General features: G+C 34.3%; 1 protein-coding gene across 1 annotated transcript; it reads right to left on the bottom strand.

Annotated features, from left to right (window-relative positions):
* Positions 1 to 19,836: 19,836 nt before the first annotated feature.
* LOC139501973 (single Ig IL-1-related receptor-like) lies at positions 19,837 to 20,190 on the bottom strand. The gene has a single exon (XM_071291286.1). The coding sequence runs from the start codon at positions 20,188 to 20,190 to the stop codon at positions 19,837 to 19,839; it is 354 nt and encodes a 117-aa protein (XP_071147387.1).
* Between the last annotated feature and the right edge of the window lie 4,573 nt (positions 20,191 to 24,763).

Raw genomic sequence — 24,763 nt, forward strand, 5'->3', positions numbered from 1 at the left:
AAATTAAAACAAAGCTATCAAATCAAATTGGTATTATGGGTAATATGAGAACACAACGCGTGCCACATGTGGAACAGGATATGCTTTCCCTTCCGGAACACTTGAGATCACCCAAGTTTTTGGTGGGGTTTGTGTTGCTCAGTCCTTGTTTCCTATGTTGTGTTCTGTGAACTATTTTTTGTCTGTTTATCTATTTCTTTATTATCCATGGCTATGTCAGTTTATTTTCGATTTATGAGTTTGAATGTCCCTCTGATATCTGCCATCTTTTGCCCCTCTTTTTAAGCGCAATATATCCACGATGATGTACTGGTGTGTTGTTGTTTTTTGTTTGTTCTTTTTTTCGGGGGGGGGGGGGGGGGTACATGTATATATCTTATATGCAGTATCGTGATTACTAAAAAGCTGTATGTTTAGTAAAACGGCGAAGACGAAATCATGTACTTTTTAAGTAAGTTACTCACGTGCATGCGATAACTTAACAAAGGTTAAGGCACTTTTATTCTAAAAATGATCCTTGTAAGATCAGTTTCACATTTGAGAGGCGCATATCTAATCTAAAAATCCGAGCTATTAAATCACGCGATAATTCCTGAAAGTTCACTAAATTGTTGAGGATTACGATTGATAAGCAGTGACCACGCAGACATAGACACACACTCTCCCGATTAAGTGTTTAAGTTCACATGAACAAGCAATATGAGAATCATTAAAATAAAAGAAATAAAAATTATATTGACAAGACAACGTTATTTACAATGACACATTAAACGATTTTAAAACGGACTACGACTGTGTTTTAGGTTGCAGTAATTTATTTACGATCTCAAATGCTCCTGGCTTTAATTGTACCATTACAGCTAATTTCCTAATGCTTGTAGAGTAAAACTTCAGTTGGCTTGCTTGCTTTGTTTGTATTAACGTTAGTTCGTGCACTATTATAAAGATCGACTTCTGCAAACAATATAGACAGGCATTATTTAAACAAGTATATGTTAAATTAAAATTTGATTGAAAGTTATCCCCATTCCAATTGTCAATATACAAACAAAGCAATCAAACTTACCAAAGTCTTACCCTGCATGAATAAAGAAATTAGCTGTAATTGTCACGAAGAAGTACTTGTATTCACGCTAAGGTTGTCCACTTTACGGGAAGAATAAATCAGATTCTCAATTCGTTTACATAATATAATACTATTAAGTCATAAATTAAGAAGTCAATTAACACCTAAGGCATGTGGAATACTCAGTGTTTTACTTTTTACTTGTACAATCTGACGGCCACAGACCACAATTAATTCCTCTATCAGTTCTTTATAACCTTTTGCATCATTAAAAAAATTGCACCATGCACTTTTGTCCAATTTTTTGTGTGTGTAATGTATAGTCCTAGTCCAAATATATATCCAAAATTCAGAAAGATTGTAGCAATCACTTTTACAAGTTTAGCCAATACACATCCATACCCCTATTGACAAGTCAAGAGATGTTCCGAAAACTGTAAATATAACCTTTTTGCACTTGGCCTAATCACTCATTCCAAATCAAAATAAGTTAAAATACAACATCCAAAAATTTATTTAACCTCTCTTCTTTCATTTCCACCAAAAAAAATCTAAGAAATGAGTGAGGAAGGGAAAGAAAAAAAAATAAGGAAAAACACACTCTAATTGAAAGGAACTAACGAAAAGCGGGGTCATTAATTGTGGTCTTGGGCCTGACTATCCATGCAGATGTAAATTTATACCCTTTTCTACTTAGAGTTACTGTAACTAGGCGACCATTTGATTAGTTAATAGATAATGAACTATGAATAATGGATGTACTTCAGCGTGGTTCAATTCTTGTACACAACTATTTCCTGCATTTTGTGTTGTCGATAAATCCCTTTCATCATATATAAGAAAAAAATATTTAAGAAAAACTGCGAATTGATACAGGAACAGAACTAAAATTAAATGTATCTCTGATGTTTAGGTTGTTTTTTCTTTTTAACAAAATATTTCTGTTTTCGCGAAAAATGAAATTGACACTCATCAATGTAGCGCAGTAAACAAAAGAAAGCAATCGACAGATTGATGCTTTCTTTAACCATTTCATTCATAAACACAACTGTTATAAAGTCTTTACAGCAACAGGATTACTTATTTCCTGGTTTTAATTGTTTTGTTTTGGAACCTTCTTAGAGCTTACTATTCGGTATGGATTTTCTATAGGTTACTTATGGTTGCTTTCATCTGTCATCTACTCTGGTTAATAGTTGTCTAGTTTGCAATCATACCAAATAATTTTTTATTTTAAATTTATGTTATTCTCTGTATAAACGATCAAGCTATTCATTCTGAGTATATAAAATTAACGAATATTAATTATATGTCACTTTGATGTACCCTTGTAATTATCGCGGGATTGAAACTCAAACGTGCATAGGATTTTGAGACGATGACCTTTAATAATTCACATCTATACAAACTGGACCCCTGTTGTGTTCACCTCGAAGTGCAAAGCTACATGTATAGATGGAACGGCGGACCAGTTTAACATCTATAAGTCATTTTGTCTCTGGTGGATATTTGTGTCTTGCGAAACATAGCTGTTTATTCGTTTTCTCGTCCTTAATACGCTATAACTATTTGTTATCATAAGTTCCGAACACTGACCAGTCGATAAAATGCAACTATACTATTTGTCTAAGGTTTTACACGAATTTGCGACGAAGCATATTCATTGAATATTCTTTTCTTAGTATAATTGAGATTTTTTTTTTATCCCGGTTTAATGTTAATATTTCTTATAAAATGTGATATATATGAATTAACGAAAATTCATAACTCTAACTACATTTTTTGGACTTTGCACTTTACACTAAATATGACTTTTTGTCCTTACCTACACTAAAGTACAATTTTGTAGATGATTTATTGTAAAATTTCACGTTACTTTAAGTCATGAGTACAATTGATTAGGAAAGGAAAATTCTATGTCGTGCATAAACGGAATAGAACACGGAAAATATATTCTTTATACAACATGTATATATCTGGACAAATGTCTTTGTTACAAAAGAGTTTTGATTCAATATTTGAAGGTACTTTTTTTATTGCAAATTTTAAGACAAAGCTGAAATATCTACACTATATTATTTATGGTTTTCTAAAATGCTCTCATCGGCAACGTTTAGGGCTGAATATTAATTTCTAGTTAATGGAAATTTGTAAAAAGATCACAAGATTTTAGAAATATCATCATAATCTATAATTTTACCCCCCCCCCCCCAAAAAAAAGCCATTGATGATGATGATGGAAGTTTTCAAAGACTTTGACTGGCTATACAGCCCTTAGATATATATAGGAAGATGTGGTGTGAGTGCCAATGAGACAACTCTCTTAACAATTTGAAAAAAGTAAACCATTATAGGTCAAAGTACGGCCTTCAACACGAAGCCTTGGTTCACACCGAACAACAAGCTATAAAGGGCCTACAAAGTATGCTATGCTTATTCAAATTAATTTTAAACGTCAAAGTACGTGACTGTTTTTATTAACGGTTTCACTAACTGAAAAAGCAACTGTCAATGAATAAATCGACAACTTGTAATGGTTTTGTGTTTTTTTTTGCACAACACATATATAAAAAAAGAAGATGTGGTATGATTGCAATGCGATAACTCTCCACAAGAGATCAAATGACACAGAAATTTTAACAAATTTATATATAAAGGTCACCGCACGGCCTTCCATACCGCATTGTCAGCTCCCTGTGATTATTTTCTTGTGATTTTTATTCTTGTGGCTTTTTTTCCGGTGACTTTATTTTCTAGGGACTTTGTGATCTTTTTCCCGTGACTTTTTTTTTCGTTTATCATTCTCTTAATAGGTATCACGTTATAACTACACTGTTATTGTCAGATTAGCTGAAAGCGTAAACATTTCAAATAAAGGAAATAAAAATACTGAATTATATTTCTGAACAAATTTTAAACACCAAAAAAAATCAAGATCAATGTAAATATATAAATATCTTTATTAGTCTCATTTGCTAAAAATAACAAAAATAAAAGTTCCATTTGATGATTGGCAGTAGAATAATTATCTGTTAAACAACTAAGCTAAGTGTGAAATGTCTGGCAAGTTTTCAAAAGATGTCCTGCAGAGTACGCCCGCTGGTTATTTGGATTGATTAAACAATGTATGAAATCCTCGAAAACGTTGTCACCACTTTAATTAATACACATCTGTTGCAATAAAATGTCTTTTTAGCTTTACAGAAATATGTTATTGTCAATAGTCCACTAATCTAAAACACAAGGCTGCATATACATGTTTCATATGCATGATATTTCATTGTATTTATGATATGCAAATAAAAAAAATATTTTCCTATAATACTAAGATTACAGTAGCTGTATTAAAAAAATATAAATCTACAAAGCTTGTTAAATCAAATTAAATGAAACACAGACTTACTGAAATATTGTCCCTATGTTTTAAGCAATCGTAGATACATTTTATTCAGCATTTACTTTTAATCATTTAAAATAGAAAGAAGACTACATGTATTTACAAACTACCGTACTACAATTTTCTACATTCGTTTTATTGTAAATTAGTTACATGTAGATATTTGCAACTCGGTATATCCAGTAAGCCATGTGTAGAGTACACTTTAATATAGGGATATTCTTAAACATCCTTTTTACAAAAAATAAATAATGAACCTGTGAATACATTTAATCTCAGCATGAAAGTAAAATATAATATTTCCATGTCTCAACAAGTTTTTAATGACTATATATACTGCGAACAAAAAAGTTTTAACAAAATTTCACATCATTTAATTAAAATTCAGACCTGAGCCAGTGACCATCATGTGATGATTATCGTTTTTTTTTAATAAAAAAAAATACATGTGATGATGTGATTATAAAATACGAAATTTATCTGTGAAACGAACCCAATTACCTTTCGTTTTAGAATGATATAATCGTTCACACACGCTGTAAACGTTCTAAAACGAAATGATTAGCTTCACAATTTACCGAACAACACGCTAGTTATCATGCTATGTCGTGTATAAACGGAATGGAACACGGAATGGAACACGCAATGGAATGAACGAAATGAATGGAATGAATGACACGTAAACGGAATGTACGAAACACGCAAACGGAACGAATGAAACATGGAGCAAAAACGGAAAAACGGGAAACTTGAGTGGTTCAGTAGCTGTATATGGACCTTTGCGCATATTTCTCGAAGAGAGACGAAATTATAAACTTCTGTTGTTAGACAGAGGGGATGTCCTTGCTGGAGAACATAGACTTTTTGCCTTAAACAATTCAATTCCAAAATGCAAAAAGATAATCTTAGTGATTTCAAAAGAGTTTGTGAACAATGATTGGGCTTACTATGAAGCGACTGTTGGAATTGAACATTTCATGGGATTACAAGCAAGAATAATTGTTATAAACCTGGAAAATATAACCAAAACAGAAATACCGCAATGTGTTCTTCAAATGATGTCATTGGACGCCAACGACCACATTCGTAAAACAGACATATTAAATGAAAATAACATTTTCTGGAAATGTTTGGATCACGCCATGAAACGATAATGAAGGACAGTGTCGTTATAGCTTTTTTTCAATTGATACTATTCATTTTTTTGCATTGCACAGATTTCTGTTTTTATCATCGAAAAAGCTCTAAAGGATCTCCCTTTGGTGCAAAAATGTATTTTTTTTTACATTAAAATTCAAATATCTTTTTAACTCATCGGTGACCTATATTTTTTTTATTTTTTTTTTATCAAATAAGCTGTACATGCTGTACTTAAACTAATCAAATGTAAAACTTTAACGATTTCTGTAATTGAGTTCTTTTTTTATTTCGATAATACCTCTATTTTGCCTATAAGCTCAATAGCAAAAGAATACCTGCACAAAAATGCAAGCTATTTCGAAGGCAGATCATGGGCTTAAATGAACGGTGACTCCACTACTTTATTTTATTTTTCTACTAAGCATATGATAAAGTTCATTTATATAAAATATAGTAAAATCCTATATTTAAAAAAATATGAATGTATACACGCGAGCGCCGTTAAGGCTGTGAAAGACCAAATACAAGTGAGGAACTGAAGATGCATGTATACTCATTGGCAAAAAGCAAATCAATACAAAATTGAGAATGGAACAAAATGATTACTCAGTACAGATCTAACAGAAGTCGCAGTTATTGACAGCTAGTTCATAGACATTAACAGGAAGTAAAAAGCTTCTAAGACTAAAAGTAGCATCTTTTTGTTAAGACAAAAAAATACAATAAAACTTTAAACATCATCAGCTTTTTTAAATCAATATGTGCTCCCGTGAAAGTTCACCGATACAAGTTTATGTCATTAATATCCATTTACAACCACTTAAATTGCATCATTCCAAGAGAAGAGTGTTGTTAATCTGCTAAATAATTGTGGGTAGATCTCATAAGAGTAATACCAGACGAACTTTGGAGGGGGAGGGATAGAATATATCAGGGTTTTTTCATCCAACTTGCATGTTTATTTATTTCTTTGTATTTCTCATTATCATGTCAATAATGTAAGACAATATCAGGATTCTCATGAGGGTCTACAACTGGTTACAGAAGAAGGTTTTTAGTAAACTTTATTGGGAAGTGCTTACTTCGTTTCTCTGTGTGGAACATTTTATTGTTGTGTCGTTGTTCTCCTCCTTCTCCAATATTTCATGCGTTTCTCTCTTTTTTAGTTTGTAACCCGGATTTGATTTTTTTTTCTATCGACTTATGAGTTTTAAACAGCGGTATACTACTGTTGCCTTTATTTAGAAATATTGGGCGGCAAGGACTCCTTACCCGAAGTATTCTAACAGTCTGTATAATTAATCCTGTATGAAACGTACAACTCTGCCACGAGGAGAATGTTGTTACTGGATTGAATACGAGATCTGTCAATTCAGTTGAACTGCCGAAATAATGATGTACCTACTAGATAAAATCAAATTGATTTAAATATATGTATTTGACTAATAAAAGATGTGATATAACAGCAAACGAAATGCATATTGAGTTGCATAGCTATCCGTTTGTATTGTTCAATATTCTTTTATAATTTACCGGTTGTAGATACTAGAACGAAAATAGAAGAGCAGATTCCTTTATATAGATTGATTGTCAATGTGGTAATTTGTTGTTAGTTTCGATGTGATTATAATAGTTTCAAGCTCTCTGTCTGTGTAGAACGTTGTTAAAGACGGAAAATTCAAATAATTTTTTCGAAACAAAGGTTATAAAGTAAATGTACAATATGTCTTATTTTGGCGACAGGAGGTTAAAACAAAACGTATCCTTCGAGACAGTGCCATTGACCATTCATCTGTATTGACCAGGATACACGAAAAAGTTAAAAAGGTCAAATTAAGTACGAAGTTGAAGAACGTTGAGTACCAAAATTGCTAAAAGTTTTGCGAAATACAGCTTAGGTACTGTGCAGTATATTACTGAGGTCAAAAAGTCTTAGTATTTCAAAATCTCAAAAGTTTTGTAAACAGTTTTAAAGTTAACCGTTCGATTTCAAAGTACGGTCTTCTACACGGAGGTTTGGCTCACAACGAACCGCAAGCTAAAAAAGACCCAAAAAAATACTTAATAAAGTAAAACCATTCAGACGGGAAACACTACGGTACAATCTCTATAAAAAACAAGAATCGAGAAACACTTATGAACCACATCAACAAACGACATGGCAGGAACATGTAAACCAATTTAGCAAAAAGCTCGATATGCGACAATGAATGTAAAAAATGACATCTTCTCTATAAATTAGGGAAATGGAAATATATGATAAACTATGTGGAGATCTCAACTCCAAGTTATGATTTGATTTTGATTTACTATATGTGTCAAGTGATATCCAAATCAATTATGTCCTTACCAAGGAACAAATAGCATTGCTTGTGTATTCAACGAATCTTTTGATAAACATATCCAAATTTTTTATGCAGAGGTGTTTGCACATTAAAACTGCAATTTTTCAATACGATAGAGACTTAAAAATGGAGCCCGAGATATTTTGAACTTAAACTAACAAGAGAGGCGAAAGACACCAAAATCAAATATATAGACTAATAAGTCGAAAACATACTGTTGTGTAATATAGTATAATGGACGTGACATTACTATGTAGACAGAACGGTAGTTAGATATACCGCGTAGTCCGGTTCCCGGGATGATCCATTGATAACTACCCAACTCAGGATAAGATCTCGGATAGTTACCAGGTAACGAGAGTTGGCGTATTGGCGGGAGTATAGTACAAGTACTAAGACTTAACCAGCGATATAGTAGAAGAGTTAGTACAATTAGGAGCATTGCATTGTATTACTGATATTAGTATTAAGTGATAATACTCGGAAATCACATCACTGGCGCTTGGTGAGCAGGGTTTCCTGCGGAAAAACATTTTGAACGAGTCACAGAAGTGAGTACGTCACATGTAATTGCGGAGTTCGTATTGCTATATTTGGTATATTATGAAGTGTTTGAACACGGATATACAATCAGCATAAAAACTTGCGTTAATTACAGTGTTTACAAATTGTTGTTGCATATTTGTTACACGTTGGATAAAATTGTCAACTTTGCCCGGAAAATGGCGAAATTAACCGGCAACAGATAAATTTAGCAATTTTCCGAAAAAGTAGCCGTTTTTTTGTGTGGATAGCCACATAGCACATACACATTGATTTTTTTTCTGGTTCAGCAACCAGTAATTAAATTAAACTGTATTTGTGTTAATATAACATTATGACAACATTAGCTTTTCAGCAGCAATGCATTAAAATTAATTAAGGTTGTTGCCTTGTGTGGGAAATACCATAGCTGACAAGATTGTGTCTATGAGAGAGACACTTGGTAATATTCAGCCTGAGCATCTTATGGAAATACCAAGACTAAAAATTACTGAAGCATTGATGGATTTGATTGATTTTTCACCGGTTACCCAGCTACCAGAATACAATACGCAGCCACAATTCTGTTATGAGTTACATGATTATGTTGACATTGGTGAGGTGATAACAACTGCATTACATTCAGGATATTCTAAACAAAATGCAGAAACTCATGACTTTTCAGATTCAGACACACCTTCTGATGAATATTTGCTTAAACCTGAGCGTGAGGAAGTCAAGCGTGATTTATCACGTCCCAGTTCAGCAATGAGCAAAATTTTAGATTATACAATGCATCATGGAGACCATCGGTACTCATCAAAAATCTCCAGACCAGATGAAAAGAAGTCGTTATTTCAAACTGAGTGTGACGATCAAGATAAAGTTCAAGATTTTGCTAGTGATCGACAATCTAAGCCAGAAAACATTCATAGAACAGATGAATTAGGGTACACGAAACAAAGTATCAGATTAAATGTTGAGGAGAATATTGACAATCGTGGTTATTCACGTCACCAAGCTACCCAGCATCAGAACACACAGTTGTGATGGCAGCAAGGTCCCAATGAAAATATTGAAAATCGTGATTATTCACGTAACCATAATCCACATCAGCAGACATCACAGTTGGGATGGCAGCAAGATCCCAATGAAAACATTGAAAAACGTGATTATTCACGAGACCATAATCCACATCAGTAGACATCACCTGTGGGATGGCAGCAAGGACCCAATGAACACAAACCTAGAACAGAAAGACCTGTTCCAGTCCCAAGACGTCATCAACGGTTAGAAACGCATACACCTTCAACTATAATCAGACGTAGAATACATTCACCTGAAATTCAACGCAGAATACGTATACCTTCACTAGAAATTAGACGGAGAATACCTTCACCTGAAATTCAACGCAGAATACCTTCACCACAGATATTCAGGGAACCAGAATATTCCTTGAGAACATCAAACCCAGCATATACTTCTACAATGAACAGAAATATGTATACACCTAGACAAGTTTCAAGGTATCATGAGTCACCGCAATTAATGCCTTCAGCTAAACCAAAATCAAAGAACCTAGAAATACCAAAAGGACTGAAGTATGATGGTTCATCAAGTTGGAAAACTTTTAACAACAAGTTTCAGAGGTATGCTGATCGTTTATCGTGGACAACCACGGAACGAAAAGACCAACTGTGTTGGTGTTTACATGGTAAAGCAGGTGATTACTATGCAAATTTAATCGGCAGGGACCAGGGCGTGGCTTATTTTGATGTAATTCACAAACTTGAGAAAAGGTTTAACTTTCAAGACTTGCCTGAGACGTTGCAAGTGCAGTTCATGAGTGCACGTCAAAATGTAAATGAAAAATTGGAAGATTGGGCAGATCGAGTTCTCTCGGTAGCCTGTAAAGCATTTAGAGATCTTCCCGACAATTATATGTACACACAAGCTATCTGAAAAATATACCAGGGATGCTCAAATAAAGAAGCTGGTCAACATGGAGCCACAGCCAGACACCAACATCTATTGAAGCAGCAATCGATCAGATAAAATGGTTCCAAAATAACCACACCGCTATATTTGGTAAACCAACAGGTAGACGTGACCCAACACCAAGTCAAGATGAACCTAGTTATGATTATGAAAGTGACTTAGCTGTTCATGCTATTGGTAAGACGGACACAAAGTCCGAATTGTCTAAACAAATGGAAACATTGCTAGAAAAGATGACTGCTATGGAAGCATTTCATGAACAGGAAATAGGAGACCTTAAACAGCAGTTTCAAAAACAACAACAGGCAAAACAGTTTCCTGCTCAAAAGGAAGTCCAACCAGCAGCACAACCATTTAACCAGCAAACCAACAAGCAATGTAATCGTCAACAATGGCGTAACAGGGATAATAGGCAAGATAATCTGCGTCAATCACCATTTAGAAGGCGCTAGGGACCCAACCACCTGAGAAATTAGCAAATATGGCTTGCTATTTCTGTCATCAGTTTGGACACATACAACGGGACTGTCCTGAATTACGTTCACCGACAAGAAATAGTTGTACAGATTCTTTAAACCAGAAAGAGTCGGGCTAAAGAGCGGAACCCTGACTCAGTCCAAACCTAACCGCCCAACATAGAACACTATTTCAAATGATATAAACAAGACACCTGTTTCGGGGATTACCCCGTTAAAAACATGTGACAATTCAACATCTACAGATACTTTGTCTAATTCACCATTGCACAAAACGCAGCCTGATAATGATTTAGAGCAAGTAATTGACCTTCAGATGCAAGATCCTGTACATTTAGGAGGAACTATTTGCCAATTAGGTTCAGCATCTATGCTTCGTTTCACTTTAAAAGTACATGGAAAGTCAGTAATTTCGGTAGTAGATACCGCAGCGGAAGTAACAATAATTTCAGACAAAGTTTTTGAATCTTTCATTAAGAAACCACCCATTAAAAGAAAAACAACAATGCAGGCAGCAGGGCGTGGTATGCACATGGATGCATTGGTAGTTGGACCAGTCGAATTGAAAATTGGTGAAAGAACATATAGGACAGATATTTATGTTGCGCCAATTGATAATGACATGCTATTAGGACTTGATTTTCTAGTTAGAGCAAAAGTAATACTAGATTGCAGAAAATTGGTATTTTTCCTCAATGGAGAAGCATTACATATGGATCATGGAGATGTTGGACTGGTACCGCCTGTAAACAAAATAGCAAGAGTTGCTAAAATCACCGTTCCACATAGGACAGTCATACCTCCTAATTCAGTTGTACAATTAGAGTCAGATTTGTCGGCTGACTTAACAGATTTTATAATTGAACCTAATAAAGAGATAGATTTGTTAATCCCACGTGGTTATTACAACACTAGTGTTTTGCCATGTGTCAGTTTACTGAATGTAACAAATAACAAGATAGTTTTGCAAAAGGGAACTCTTTTAGGCGAAGCAATTGAAGCTGATGTTGTTGAAACGGGGCCAGCCCCGTCAGTAGCAACAACTGGAATAGCTAGAGATAACAATACACTACCGGAACAGTTACAGAACATATTGGATAAATCAAGTACACTCACTAAAGACCAACAGTCCAAAGTTGTGAATTTACTTCATGAATTTGTTGAAGTTTTCGCACTAGATGATTTTGACTTGGGAACATTTAGCCACATTGAACATGAGATTGATACAGGTGATGCGCGCCCTATCAAACAACGAATAAGACGAACACCCATGTGCTTTGCACACGAAGAAGAAAGCCATTTAGAGAAAATGTTAGATGCAGGTATAATATAACCATCTATATCAGAATGGGCATCTGCGCCGGTACTTGTGCGCAAGCGTGATGGCAACGTGCGCTGGTGTTTAGATTACCGGAAATTGAATTCCGGGACGAAAAAAAGATGTCTATCCGCTTCCTCTGATAGGCGAATGTTTGGACACTTTGGCGGAAAATGAATGGTTTTCAAAATTGGACGCAAATAGTGCGTATTATCAGGTAGAAGTGAAGGACTCAGACAAAGAAAAGACCGCCTTCATCACTAAATATGGATTATTCCACTTTGTCCGAATGAGTTTTGGCCTTTGCAATGCCCCAGGGACATATTCAAGAGTAATGAATCTCGTTCTCCGAGGTTTAACATGGAATGTTGTACTTGCCTTCCTAGACAATATTCTAGTAATGGGAAAGACATTTGAAGACCATTTACAGAATTTAACATCTGTTTTTGAACGTTTCAGAGAGTATGGGCTGAAATTGAAACCCAGCAAATGTGATTTCTTCAAAAAAGAAATAGACTTTTTAGGCAGAACAATCAATAGAGATGGCATTGCCATTGGTAGTGAATATGTAGAAGTTGTTAAGAAATGGAAAGTACCTACGACAACCAGAGAGGTTGAACAATTTCTAGGCTTTGCCAATTATCATAGAACTTTCATAAAGAATTTTGCGGATCTGTCCTACCCTTTGTATCAATTGACCGGTAAGAAACCGTACAAATGGGGAGATTCAGAGCAAGAGGCTTTTGACAGACTTGTAGAGGCATTGACAACTACTCCTTTATTGGCATTCCCAACAATAAAGATCCGTGTATTTTGAACACAGATGCTACCAATTTCGCAATTGGAGCAGAGTTGATACAAGTCAAAGATGGCGTAGAGCGTCCAGTTGCATACGGAAGTTTTTCATTGACCCATGAGCAAAAGCGGTATTGCACGACAAGAAAAAAATTGCTTGCAGTAGTGAAATTCACCAGACATTACAGACATTACCTTTTAGGACGACAGTTTATATTCCGTACAAACCATAGCAGTTTAACATGGTTGTTGCACTTTAAAGAACCACAAGGACAACTAGCTCGATGGTTAGAGGAACTAAGCCAGTATCACATGACAGTTAAACACAGACCAGGTAAAAGACACCAAAATGCGGACGCATTATCACGACTGCCAGATTTAGCCTGTCCACAGAATAGATTAGCAGCTGGAAACGTGCTAAAACGCAATCTACCCTGTGGAGCATGCGATTACTGTACTCGTGCTCACCAAATTTGGCTTGATTTTCAAGAAGACTTAGATAATGTTATTCCTTTAGCTTCACATCAGGACTGTAAAATTTTTGAAACTATAGGACCACACACAGTACTACCGAGTCTTTGATTTCTGATGACAATTTACTGAAACAGGACAATACCCAACATATACATGTAATTACAGAGGACAATACTAGACCAGACAGTTCAATAACACAAGATGAGGACCAGAACGTGACTAGTCACGTGAAGGAGAATTTAAGTACATTTCAGGTCCAGCAACAAGTATTTGAGAGTACAAATCAAGATATAGTAAACCAAAACCAAAATGTTTGTCATAGTTCAGTTGAAATAGTCACTACACCACTAGGTATGTCAGTTTACGCGACATATTTGGACCTCCCAAATGTAAATGCCATTACTGAGACAGGTATAGAAGCTAGTACTTATTCACCAGAACAATTACGAGATTATCAGTCTAAAGACCCAGATTTGGAGTTAATACTGGTATGACTCAGGGACAAAACAGCACCATGAGAAGCGACAATATTCAGATGCAGTCCAATAGCAAAGAAATATTGGATACACAAAGATATGTTCTATTTAGATGATAATAGAATATTGAGACATTTGGACAAGAAAGACAGAACACCAAGACTTGTTGCACCAAGAGATCTTGTTGAACAAGTGATATTATTATGTCATGATATTCCTGCTGCAGGTCATCAAGGTATGAATAGGACCACATTGAGAATTAAGGCAAAATATCAGTGGTATGGTATGAAACAAAAAAAAAGAGACTTTGTCAAAACATGCAGTACATGCAATTTACACAAGAAGCCAAACATAAAGGCTAAATGTTCGCTTACCCAGTTTCATGCAGGTGCACCAATGGAGCGAGTCCACTTAGATTTTCTAGGACCACTGCCAGAAACGAAATTTGGAAATGTCCATGTACTAGTTATGGTTGACCAGTTTTCCAAATGGATGGAATGCATTCCGTTACCAGCACAAACTGCAGAGCATACGGCAAGAGCTGCAGTGAACGAGTTTTTCTCTCGTTTTGGATTCCCATTTCAGATTTTTACAGACCAAGGACGCAAATTTGAAAGCAAGCTTTTCAAATCCATCTGTGAAATCTTGCAAATGCACAAAGCGAGAACTACTCCGTACAGACCATCATCAAACGGACAAGCAGAACGTTGCAACACAACCTTAATGGACGCCGTCCGTTGCTTCGTGTCTAAACAACAAGACAATTGGGATGGACATTTGGCACAGTTGGCAGGAGCTGTTCGATCGTCAGTTAACAGAGGTACTGGTTTTACGCCAAACATGCTGATGCTTGGGAGAGAGGTTGAGCAGCCTGTTGATTTATTGTACAGCGTACCTGGTGCTAAAACAGATGAATCACAAGATGAGTATGTCAGTGTATGTGATAAGACTCCGAGATGTCATAACATCTGCACACGAAATAGCGTGCAACACGCTAAAAACTACTCAGAATACCATGAAACGTGATTATGATGTACGTTTTATAGAAAGATAATACAAAATAGGAGATTTAGTTTATGTTTTAGACACAGCTAAAATTAAAGGTAGAGAGAAAAAATTGGACCCACCTTGGAAAGGTCCAGGACTTGTATATGCAAAATTATCCTCGTATAAAATTACAAAAAACTGTACTAACAATAAATCATGACCGTTTAAAGCCATGTTAAGACAGCGAAGTACCACCCTGGTTAAAAAAGTGCCAGCACCGGTTACAGGACGGTTAGGATGTGACTAGGGCGACTAAACCAGACTTACACTGTTTGTGCAGAAAACCAGATGATAGACTGTTTATGATACAGTGTGATTTCTGTGATGAGTGGTACCATGGAGCATGTATAGATTTGACATCACAGCTTGCGGACACTATGGTAAAGTTCCGATGTCCACGGTACCAGGACTCCAGTACCGCTAGGTAATTTAAACTAAAAGACAGGTTTAGTCAGAAGTGTATATAGATCAGATTCATGTGGACATAGAAAATCAGCTGTAAATGTTAATTGGAAATTAGACCATCAGTGAAATGTTTACAATATATATATCAAGGAATGATATGCTAGTTTTAACATGTTTAAAGTAAATCCGCAAAGCGACAACGGAGCAATTGTGAATTTTGAATATATATATATATATATAGGTGTGTTGTTAATATGTCGATCAACATTGGAAAATATATATTCATGATAGTTAGAGATTATTTTTTTTTTATCCCCGTGGTGCGACCAGACGGGGTGGACTTAAGGAATATAGTGAATATTCAAAGAGGAAGTACACTCCCTCTTTTCAAAGTTGGGGGGAGTGTTGTGTAATATAGTATAATGGACGTGACATTACTATGTAGACAGCATGGTAGTTAGATATACCGCGTAGTCCGGTTCCCGGGATGATCTATTGATAACTACCCAACTCAGGATAAGATCTCGGATAGTTACCAGGTAACGAGAGTTGGCGTATTGGCGGGAGTATAGTACAAGTACTAAGACTTAACCAGCGATATAGTAGAAGATATTCGTGAGTAAGTACAATTAGGAGCATTGCATTGTAATACTGATATTAGTATTAAGTGATAATACTCAGAAATCACATCAATACTGATAATCCAATGGCATAGAAAAACGATAAATTACCTAAAACAAAGAACTGTGCAGCAAACCCAACGACCCTGCTACACACGTGACATCAATTAAAGTGAGAAATTTGTCTTCACTTATAACCAATAATGTTAAAACAGTAGGACAACAAAACTACATTCAAGTATTTCACAAATGTATTCATGTTTATGTAGGACTCTTAAGTGCGATGGGGACGCTAAAGTACGATGGCCACGCTAAAGTGCGATGGTATACGCTCAAGTGCGATGGTATACGCTCAAGTGCGATTCGTCCATACGATAAAGTCCGATGGTCTGCGAAAGTATAAGAAGGTGTAAGAAAATTAGTTGGATTATGACGTTCACAGTGTTTATACAAACTAAAAATTAACTAACCGGAAGACAAATCACAAATTATTCATTAAGAACTTTTAAACCAGATATAAAAGACTAAATTACATTAACCATAACCGTGCTTCGATGGCTAAAACAAAGGGGATTCATTTTGGTACACGTGGTAGTTGGAAGAAGAACTTGGATCCTGCAGTCGACTTTTTTTCTAAAGGCTCTAAAGATACAAGTAGTCTTCACATTAATATCTTGTATCTTGATTTTATTGGAAACAAACGGATATATTTGAATTATTGTTAATTCTTCAGTTTTCTTTGAGGCCCCCGTTAGAATATTTTCAATTTTATGGAAAAGTAACGTCGTCAAAACAAATAAAGCTACATGTGTTCATGTCTAAATTATCAATTGTCGGCTTAAACTAATGTAAATATAACATGGATGTGAAGTTGCTACAATAAAAAGAGAAAATGAGGCTCAGCGAAAATCGCTTTCTCTATTATTTGAATTAAATTATGCATCAAATAAATGTTATATATTCCGACAATAATCGAATTTTGTCTTTGTAATTTAAAAGGACGGTAGTAAGGGAAGGTGTTCCAATAAGTACTAGACTAAAACGTGTGAACGGCAAGCTACGCCAGTTATCACAATATTTAACACGCCTGAATTGTTTTTCATTTACAAGAAATATCGTAATTTGTAACACCTCAACTACCTTTTTAGCAATAATAACTTTGTTGGTCTTTAACTCTTTATGTATCATTCACTTAAGACTACTGTTAGATTATTATGCCTATCACATATGGTATACCGTATAATACCAGATTTTAAAAAAGGAATAATTTTACTTTGAATGTTCGTTAACTTTTTTCCAATCCCTCGAACCTTACCCTATTGGTCCATCGCACTTCAGCGTGATTTACCATCGTACTTAAGCGTGAGACAACATCTTATTTTAGCGTAGACCATAATTGTACTTTAGCGTGGTCATCGCACTTTATAGTGCCATCGCACTTTAGAGGCCTACATATATAATATGTGTTAATGTAATGCCATCTGTGGATTGTTAGGGTAGCTTAATTTTGGAAGATTAAAAACAATCTTAAAATGCCACTAAACAAATAGTCATTATATCAGAAAAAACTAAAAAATTATGTGTATTTCATTTCTTATTGAAAATTGTCGCATTGATGTATACTCCTTAAACTACAATTACTCAATCTTGTCTAAATATAAAGCAAACTGATCTAGAAAAAATCTACATAAACATGTTACAGTAAAAATATAGAAAAGCGGGTTGGCCTTTTATGGTTTACTTTTTACAAAAACAAAAAATGAAAACAACACGTTTAATAATTTAATGCTTCAGAAGCGCTTTTCTTGATTTACCTTTATCAAGAACGCTCAGAGCCAAATATTTACATCGCCATCCCTTTAAACAGAACAATACATTATATCTTTATAAATATAACATGTATAAGTATAAAAACAGTAATGGCTATTTAAAAATTTTGTTTTTTTTAAATAATGATATTTGGGTGGTAATGTAAAGTATGTTTGCTTGAATCTAATAAGAACCCACAGCAGTTTCATTTTTAAATAGAAGAAGTTTTATTTATTGATGCATTTAATTTGTGTCACTCATTTCAACATTTATTTCGTTTTGTTCAAATGCTTTTACCTGTTAAAATAGGTAATTTTATACGAAATAGATTTGGGTATAAGGAAGTTGTATTTAAAATGAAAGAAAACCGTTATCGTTTAAATTCACATAAACTTTACTATTGCATGCAACGTTGTCACATCCTGTTAGACTAGTTAATTTATATTCAACAAAATACACATGATTTACATGCGTCACGGTACAAGGAACTTATATCAAACGCATGTTTTACAAAATAGTTTCACATTTTTCAATGACAGTCACGTGATGTTTGGTTTTTTTTATGTCGTTGGGTACTTCAATATTGGTAATTGAGGTGCTGAATTTTGGTACTTCCTATTTTCCTTTTTCGTTGGGTACTTGGATGTTGGTTATTGATGCGTTGAATTTTGGTACTTCCTCTTTTCCTTTTTTGTTTGGTACTTGGATGTTGGTGATTGATGCGTTGAATTTCGGTACTTCCTCTTTTCCTTTTTTGTAGGGTACTTGGATGTTGGTGGTTGATGCGTTGAATTTTGGTACTTCCTCTTTCCTTTTTCGTGTGAAGACTTATGCGGTATGGGCTTTGCTCATTGTTGAAGGCCGTACGGTGACATATAGTTGTTAATGTTTGTGTTATTTTGGGCGTTTGTGGATAGTTGTCTCATTGGCAATCATACCACATCTTCTTTTTTATATTGATAAATAATAGTTATACTTCCAAATAAATGTAAAATTTAAACTCTACATGATTTAAAAAATATTCGACATTTATTTTTCTTAGGGGTTGGTGTTTCTCATTAAGGTTCATGTGGACCCTAAGGCTAAAATGGCCGTATTTTCACCTCAAAATTTTCTCTAAGTACAGGCAAACCTGTGCATCTGGAAAAGTTTTAAGGTATAGCATGCCCTAGATAAATAGAATTCAAATGCATTGTATAATTAAGAAAATTCATAACTTAACTGGATTTTGCCGTACACTTTTTTTCGTCTCTGCAGAAGATGATAAAATTAACAAACAGTTGAGTTTACCTTGACATGGTCCACTCAGGTAAACAGTTTAAATAACCAATTATTGTCAGGTATCTATTGTCCATCTAATGTCCATGTCAATTAAAAATGCTCACTTTAACTTTTACCCGTGGGGAAGTTCTCAAACCTGTTTCTCAACTTAGTTTATTTTGGCACCTTCTGGAGATATGAAAAAAAGTGTACGGCAAAATCCTGGTAAGTTTTTTTTTCTAAAACATAAAACATACTTAAAATTCATTTATCTAGGCCATGCTATGCCTGAATTTGTTTACAGATCCACAGGTTAGTCTGTACTCAGAGTAAATTGTGAGCTGAAAATACGGCCATTTTAGCCATAGGGTCCACATGAACCTTAAACAAAAAAGTGTGATAAATGTAATATATTAATGTCTTTCTCTTATTCTTTTCTAATACAAAGCTCACTCTTTTAGATATCCCACAATATTCAATGGAACAAGTTTAAATGTGAAAATTGTTTTATATTATATTTTATCATTTATCATTTATAAATGACAAAGTTGTTATCACTACCGTTCCATGGCTTTATCCAAACATTCCCAGAAAATGTTATTTTCATTAAACGTGTCTGTTTTACGAATGTGGTCATTGGCATTCAATACCATCATTTGAAGAACACATTGCGGTATTTCTGTTTTGGTTATAATTTAACCAGGTTTATAACAATTATTCTTGCTTGTAATCCCAGGAAATGTTCAATTCCAACAGTAGCTTCATAGTATGCCCAATCATTGTTCACAAACTCTTTTGAAACCACTAAGATTATCTTTTTGCATTTTGGAATTGAATGGTTTAAAGCAAAAAGTCTATGTTCTCCAGCAAGGACATCTCCTCTTTCTAACAAAAGAAGTTTATAATTCCGTCTCTCTTCGAGAAATATGCGCAAAGGTCCACATGGTCCATATACCCATTTATAGTCGCCATCGCAATAAGCTACATATGCATCATATTCAAGTGATTCTTCTTTTGACTTCCGGAAAAGTGGATTGGCCATTCCGATAAATAAACAAAAGTATTGTAGGTGCAATTTGTAACGATATCCAATTAGAATAACTAATAGAAGCACACCGAATAAAGTTGCAGAAATGATAACCCATACTGTCGTAATACATCTTATTCTCATAATTCGCAATTGATTGTAGACAACATTTGTTGTTGTAATATTTCCATCGTTTTCGACACACGAATAGCTACCATTGCTGTCAAGTTTCACTTTAGTAGTAAATAACCATTCTACAAAATCTAATGAAGCACAAGTACAAACAAGAGGGTTGCCCTCTAAGAAGACAGTCATTGTTCGATTTGATTTTTTGAAGAGCACTTCAATTGCGTCAGTTTCGTTAGTTGTCAAGTAGGCTATCTTGTTATTTCTGATGTTTAGGAAACTAAGAAGGTTCAAGTCTGCTAGATTTAATGGAATACTTGTGAAAAAATATCCTTCAAGCATCAAACACTGTAAACCGTCTAATTGACTTTTAAATGTTGCAGTTCTGAATTGGTCTTCAAATGCATTTCTTGAAAAGTCTATATACTGCAAACGTTTGAGTCCAGAGAGGAATTTACCTTGGTGATCCTCTATAAGACCAACACTTAGTGAAGAACTTTGCATTATTAACTGTTCCAAATTGACGGCAGATTTCAGAAGGTTGTGATTTAAAAGTCCGCATTTGAAATGTGAAACATTAAGTATTACCACGTTCTGAAGTCCATTAAATGTGTAGTTGCAGTCCGCAAGTGATGTGTATGTAAAATCAATGATTTTCAATCGTGTGATACCCTTGAATGTTATACTGTTGATCATGCCAAAATCATGGCCAATTATAAAGGAGGCGTTTAAGAATTCGAGAGAAGAAGGAAGTCTTATTGAGTAATCTTTTTGCTTATCAGTTTTAAGACCATGGTCTCTCGTTCGTATAGAACTCTCACTCTTTTGTTTTTGAACATTTTGTATAAAGTTACCACTAATTAAAGATATGTCTATTCTCTTGATATTGATAAAGAAATTGAAATATAAAAAGATATATTCCTGGTGAAAATCAAATCTATTCTTACTTAAGTCTAAAGTCTCAAGACAGTTTCTGTATTTCATTTTCTGGAAGGCGTATGCATCTATAAGCCTGATATCGTTGTCTCTTAAAGAAAATCTTTTTACGCATATGTTACCGATATATGCAAATAGATCAGCAGAAATGACGTATTCGCCGTAACTTTTGAAATTATCGCTCAAATCCAATTCATCCATCTGTCGATTTTCAAACACACGTAAAGCTTGAATTTGTAAAGTATTTGATAATTTCGAGAATCTTTGACCTAGCGTACTAAGACTAGAAAGTACTTCTAACGGTGCAAAAGTATCGATTTCTATTTCTCGTATACCGCCATTGATACATAAATCCTTTAATGGCGTCATTTTAAATGAATCAAATGTATAGTTATGTATAACATAACCTTCATAATCGGAATGGAAATAATGAAGATTTTTCATGACAGAAAATATCTCCGCGAATGATCCATTTGACGGTCCACCATAAGTAAACACCTTTGTTAAATTTAAAACATCCGACCACGCCTCTCTCGGATACGTTGACAGCAAGTCATGTGATATATAAAGTACTTGTAAGTCATCTAGTGGTTCAAATATATTCCCTCGAAAAAATACAGTTAACGCAAAGAAATAGTAAACGTTGTAGTATCACCATTTTTCAAACCAATTGTAAATCTTTTACTTTTAATATCCTTATTTTGGAGTACATAACCACAAAATTTAGTAATATTCTCCTTTCATTAAACATTTAAATTTTTAAATATATATATAGATTTCAAAAACGGAGCCACTCAAGCAATAATCAAAATATTTAAATATATATATAACGGAAAATTTCATATCTAAAGTTTATTATTGATATGTTACCAAGGTGATACTTGTTTGATGGAAGGTAAACATGAAGTGCAGGCGATTACATGAAATAGAAACCGACTGCCTGATTCATCCTCATTTTATCGTCGGTCCATTTAACATGTTTAAAAGAAATTATTATATCATAAAACGAATTATAATCAAATCACGTGACACGATTTTTAAAGATTCACTAAAACGTCTGTTCATTTAACATGTTTTAAATTAATTTTACAGACCAAGAAACGTGCATATGATTGGATACTCAATCCACTCAGAATATTTGTTATTTTGGGTAATATTTCACTTAAATAGCAAGAAATTTTAACACATGAGATTACTTACAAGTTCAAAGGTGCATGTACAGCTTCCCATATTAGGTGCAATACCACAATTGATTTTCCCCTATTAGTCTTTGTTAAATTTGCACTTTTCAAAAAAAATGTGCAGAATTTATCTTTGTTTCAAATAAAGAAATACTTGGCATGAGTAAAGTTTTATCCTGTCCAGTACTAAGGAAAAAAATCACAGAACATTTCATTGCATATCAGAAAATAACCATCAATGTTTAGTTACCATGTAACCTCAAGATTTAAAAATATTCTAGAGAAATCCTAAATAAAATATAATGGTGTTTTGAAATACCCAACACATATGTTTATGACACAGAAATGTCTTCTTCAGTAATAGCACGATTTGAAATAAATCATGTCAATATATGCCAATTAAAACACTATCAAAATCTTTAAGTTTATCCAATTTAAGCGAACATCACAGACGCTGGTACAATTTTTTAAATTTTCAAATACGACGCAAAGACTACAAAGATATGCCAAAATCCCATTTCAAGAAGATAGTCGCGGGGCAGAATATGTGATCTTTTAAATGTCAGAAACAACTAAAAAATCATAAAGAGGATCAAACAGACGATGAAATAAATCCATGTATGTATGCAACAGGAAATGACAATTGTTATATTAGAGCATTTCAGAAATACATGAGTCAAAGGTATACAACAAGTACTCATTATTTCCGGCAACCGCGGGCAAAAGTAAACAAGGATATAATATTACTTGGTGTACATCACGGCCTGTTGGAGAAAAAATGCTTAATGACATGATGAAACAAATATCTACAGAAGCCAAACTCAGTAACATTTAAACTAACCATTGTGTTCGCGCTACCACAGTTACTGTCTTGTCCCATGCTGGAGTTTCCAACAGGGAAATCATGAAAATTAAATTACAGGACATAAGTGTGAGAGCAGCCTCGACTAGTACAATGCCGACTCTTCTGAAGCCCAAAAGAGAAAATACTCGGGAATCCTGCAAAGAAAACCGCCAAGTAATTAAACTGCCACATCTATCAAAACCCTGTCAATGTCTTACCTGTACCTCTTTAAGCGCCACATTGTCGTCCGTCTGTACCGTATAACATGAACATGTTGCAGAACATCAACACCAGAATGTCGGTTCCTACTTACAGCAAACAGTTCGAAATAAACCATTCTTCCGTTCAGATCTACCATGTACCACAGCAATGATCATTGTAGACTCAATATGGTTGACTTCTTCAAGGATATAGACGGAGTTGAGAAGAGCTGCACTTCCAAAACATTAGTGGTTGCCGCCATCTCACTTCTTGATAAAAATTTGTTTAAGCTTGAATCGTGAGCTTTATTTACTTAAGGAATGACTGTGATAATTTTCTGTCTATAAAGAAATAACATAAACAATTTGGTGCACACTGAATAACGCGCGTAGCGGGTTTTTAACAGTGTGCATCACATTTTTAATGTTATTTCAAATAGACAGAAACATTTTACAGTCATTTCCTATAATTTAATTCTAAATTCCATTTTAAACCATAGAAAACCATAAAAAAACGTTGATGACGTCACGGTCACATGACTAAATTATGTCTATGGGCTCATAACAAAATAACGTAAACCAAACACGTTACATCCAAAATTAAATTATTATTCTATAACCGATATTTCATTGCCAAAAAACAAAATATTTGATATATCTTTACCAGTTAGTTGTTTATTTAAAAAAATATTTTAAAAAATTTCTTCTTGGGACTATATTTTGTCGGAGGGTTGTCATAATCACGCTTCAAAACATATTGAAGTTATATGACTTCTATAAATAATTCTGATATTAACTATATTTAAAGACGATTGCACCTACACTAGAATGAAGATACTGTGGATTCATCTATTTGCGTGGGTATCAACTTTCGTGGATAGAGAAAAAAGACGTTTCGTGGTAAATGTAAATTCGTAGATTGTAAATTAAAAAAAAATGAAACATTTTTTTTTTCGAACTTTAAATATTTTATTTCACTACTGGTTGTGAACAATGTCCCTTAGCTCTACAACAATGACGCTGAAGTTCTTCCCTGTGTTGTTAATTGCTAATAAAACCAGGGGATTTGATTAGCAAAATATATCTGATATTTATCTTTTACTCCTATCGGTATAAAAACTACCCCGTGGTATATAATACTTTGCTTGACATTTTGCCTTGCCATGAGCTACCTGATCGTGTTATCCAATGTACTGCAGGAGATACTCACGTTTTACAATGTAGCAAGCCAGCAAAATCATAAGTTCTTTTTTCATCAGTTATACACGGTCCATGAATTTTCATGCGCATATCATTTCAAA

Source organism: Mytilus edulis, chromosome 13 (genome assembly GCF_963676685.1).
Source record: "Mytilus edulis chromosome 13, xbMytEdul2.2, whole genome shotgun sequence".
Classification (NCBI taxonomy): domain Eukaryota; kingdom Metazoa; phylum Mollusca; class Bivalvia; order Mytilida; family Mytilidae; genus Mytilus; species Mytilus edulis.

Excerpts from the sequence above, each read along its gene's own strand:
- LOC139501973 (XM_071291286.1), bottom strand. The coding sequence starts at position 20,190 with ATGGCCAATCCACTTTTCCGGAAGTCAAAAGAAGAATCACTTGAATAT.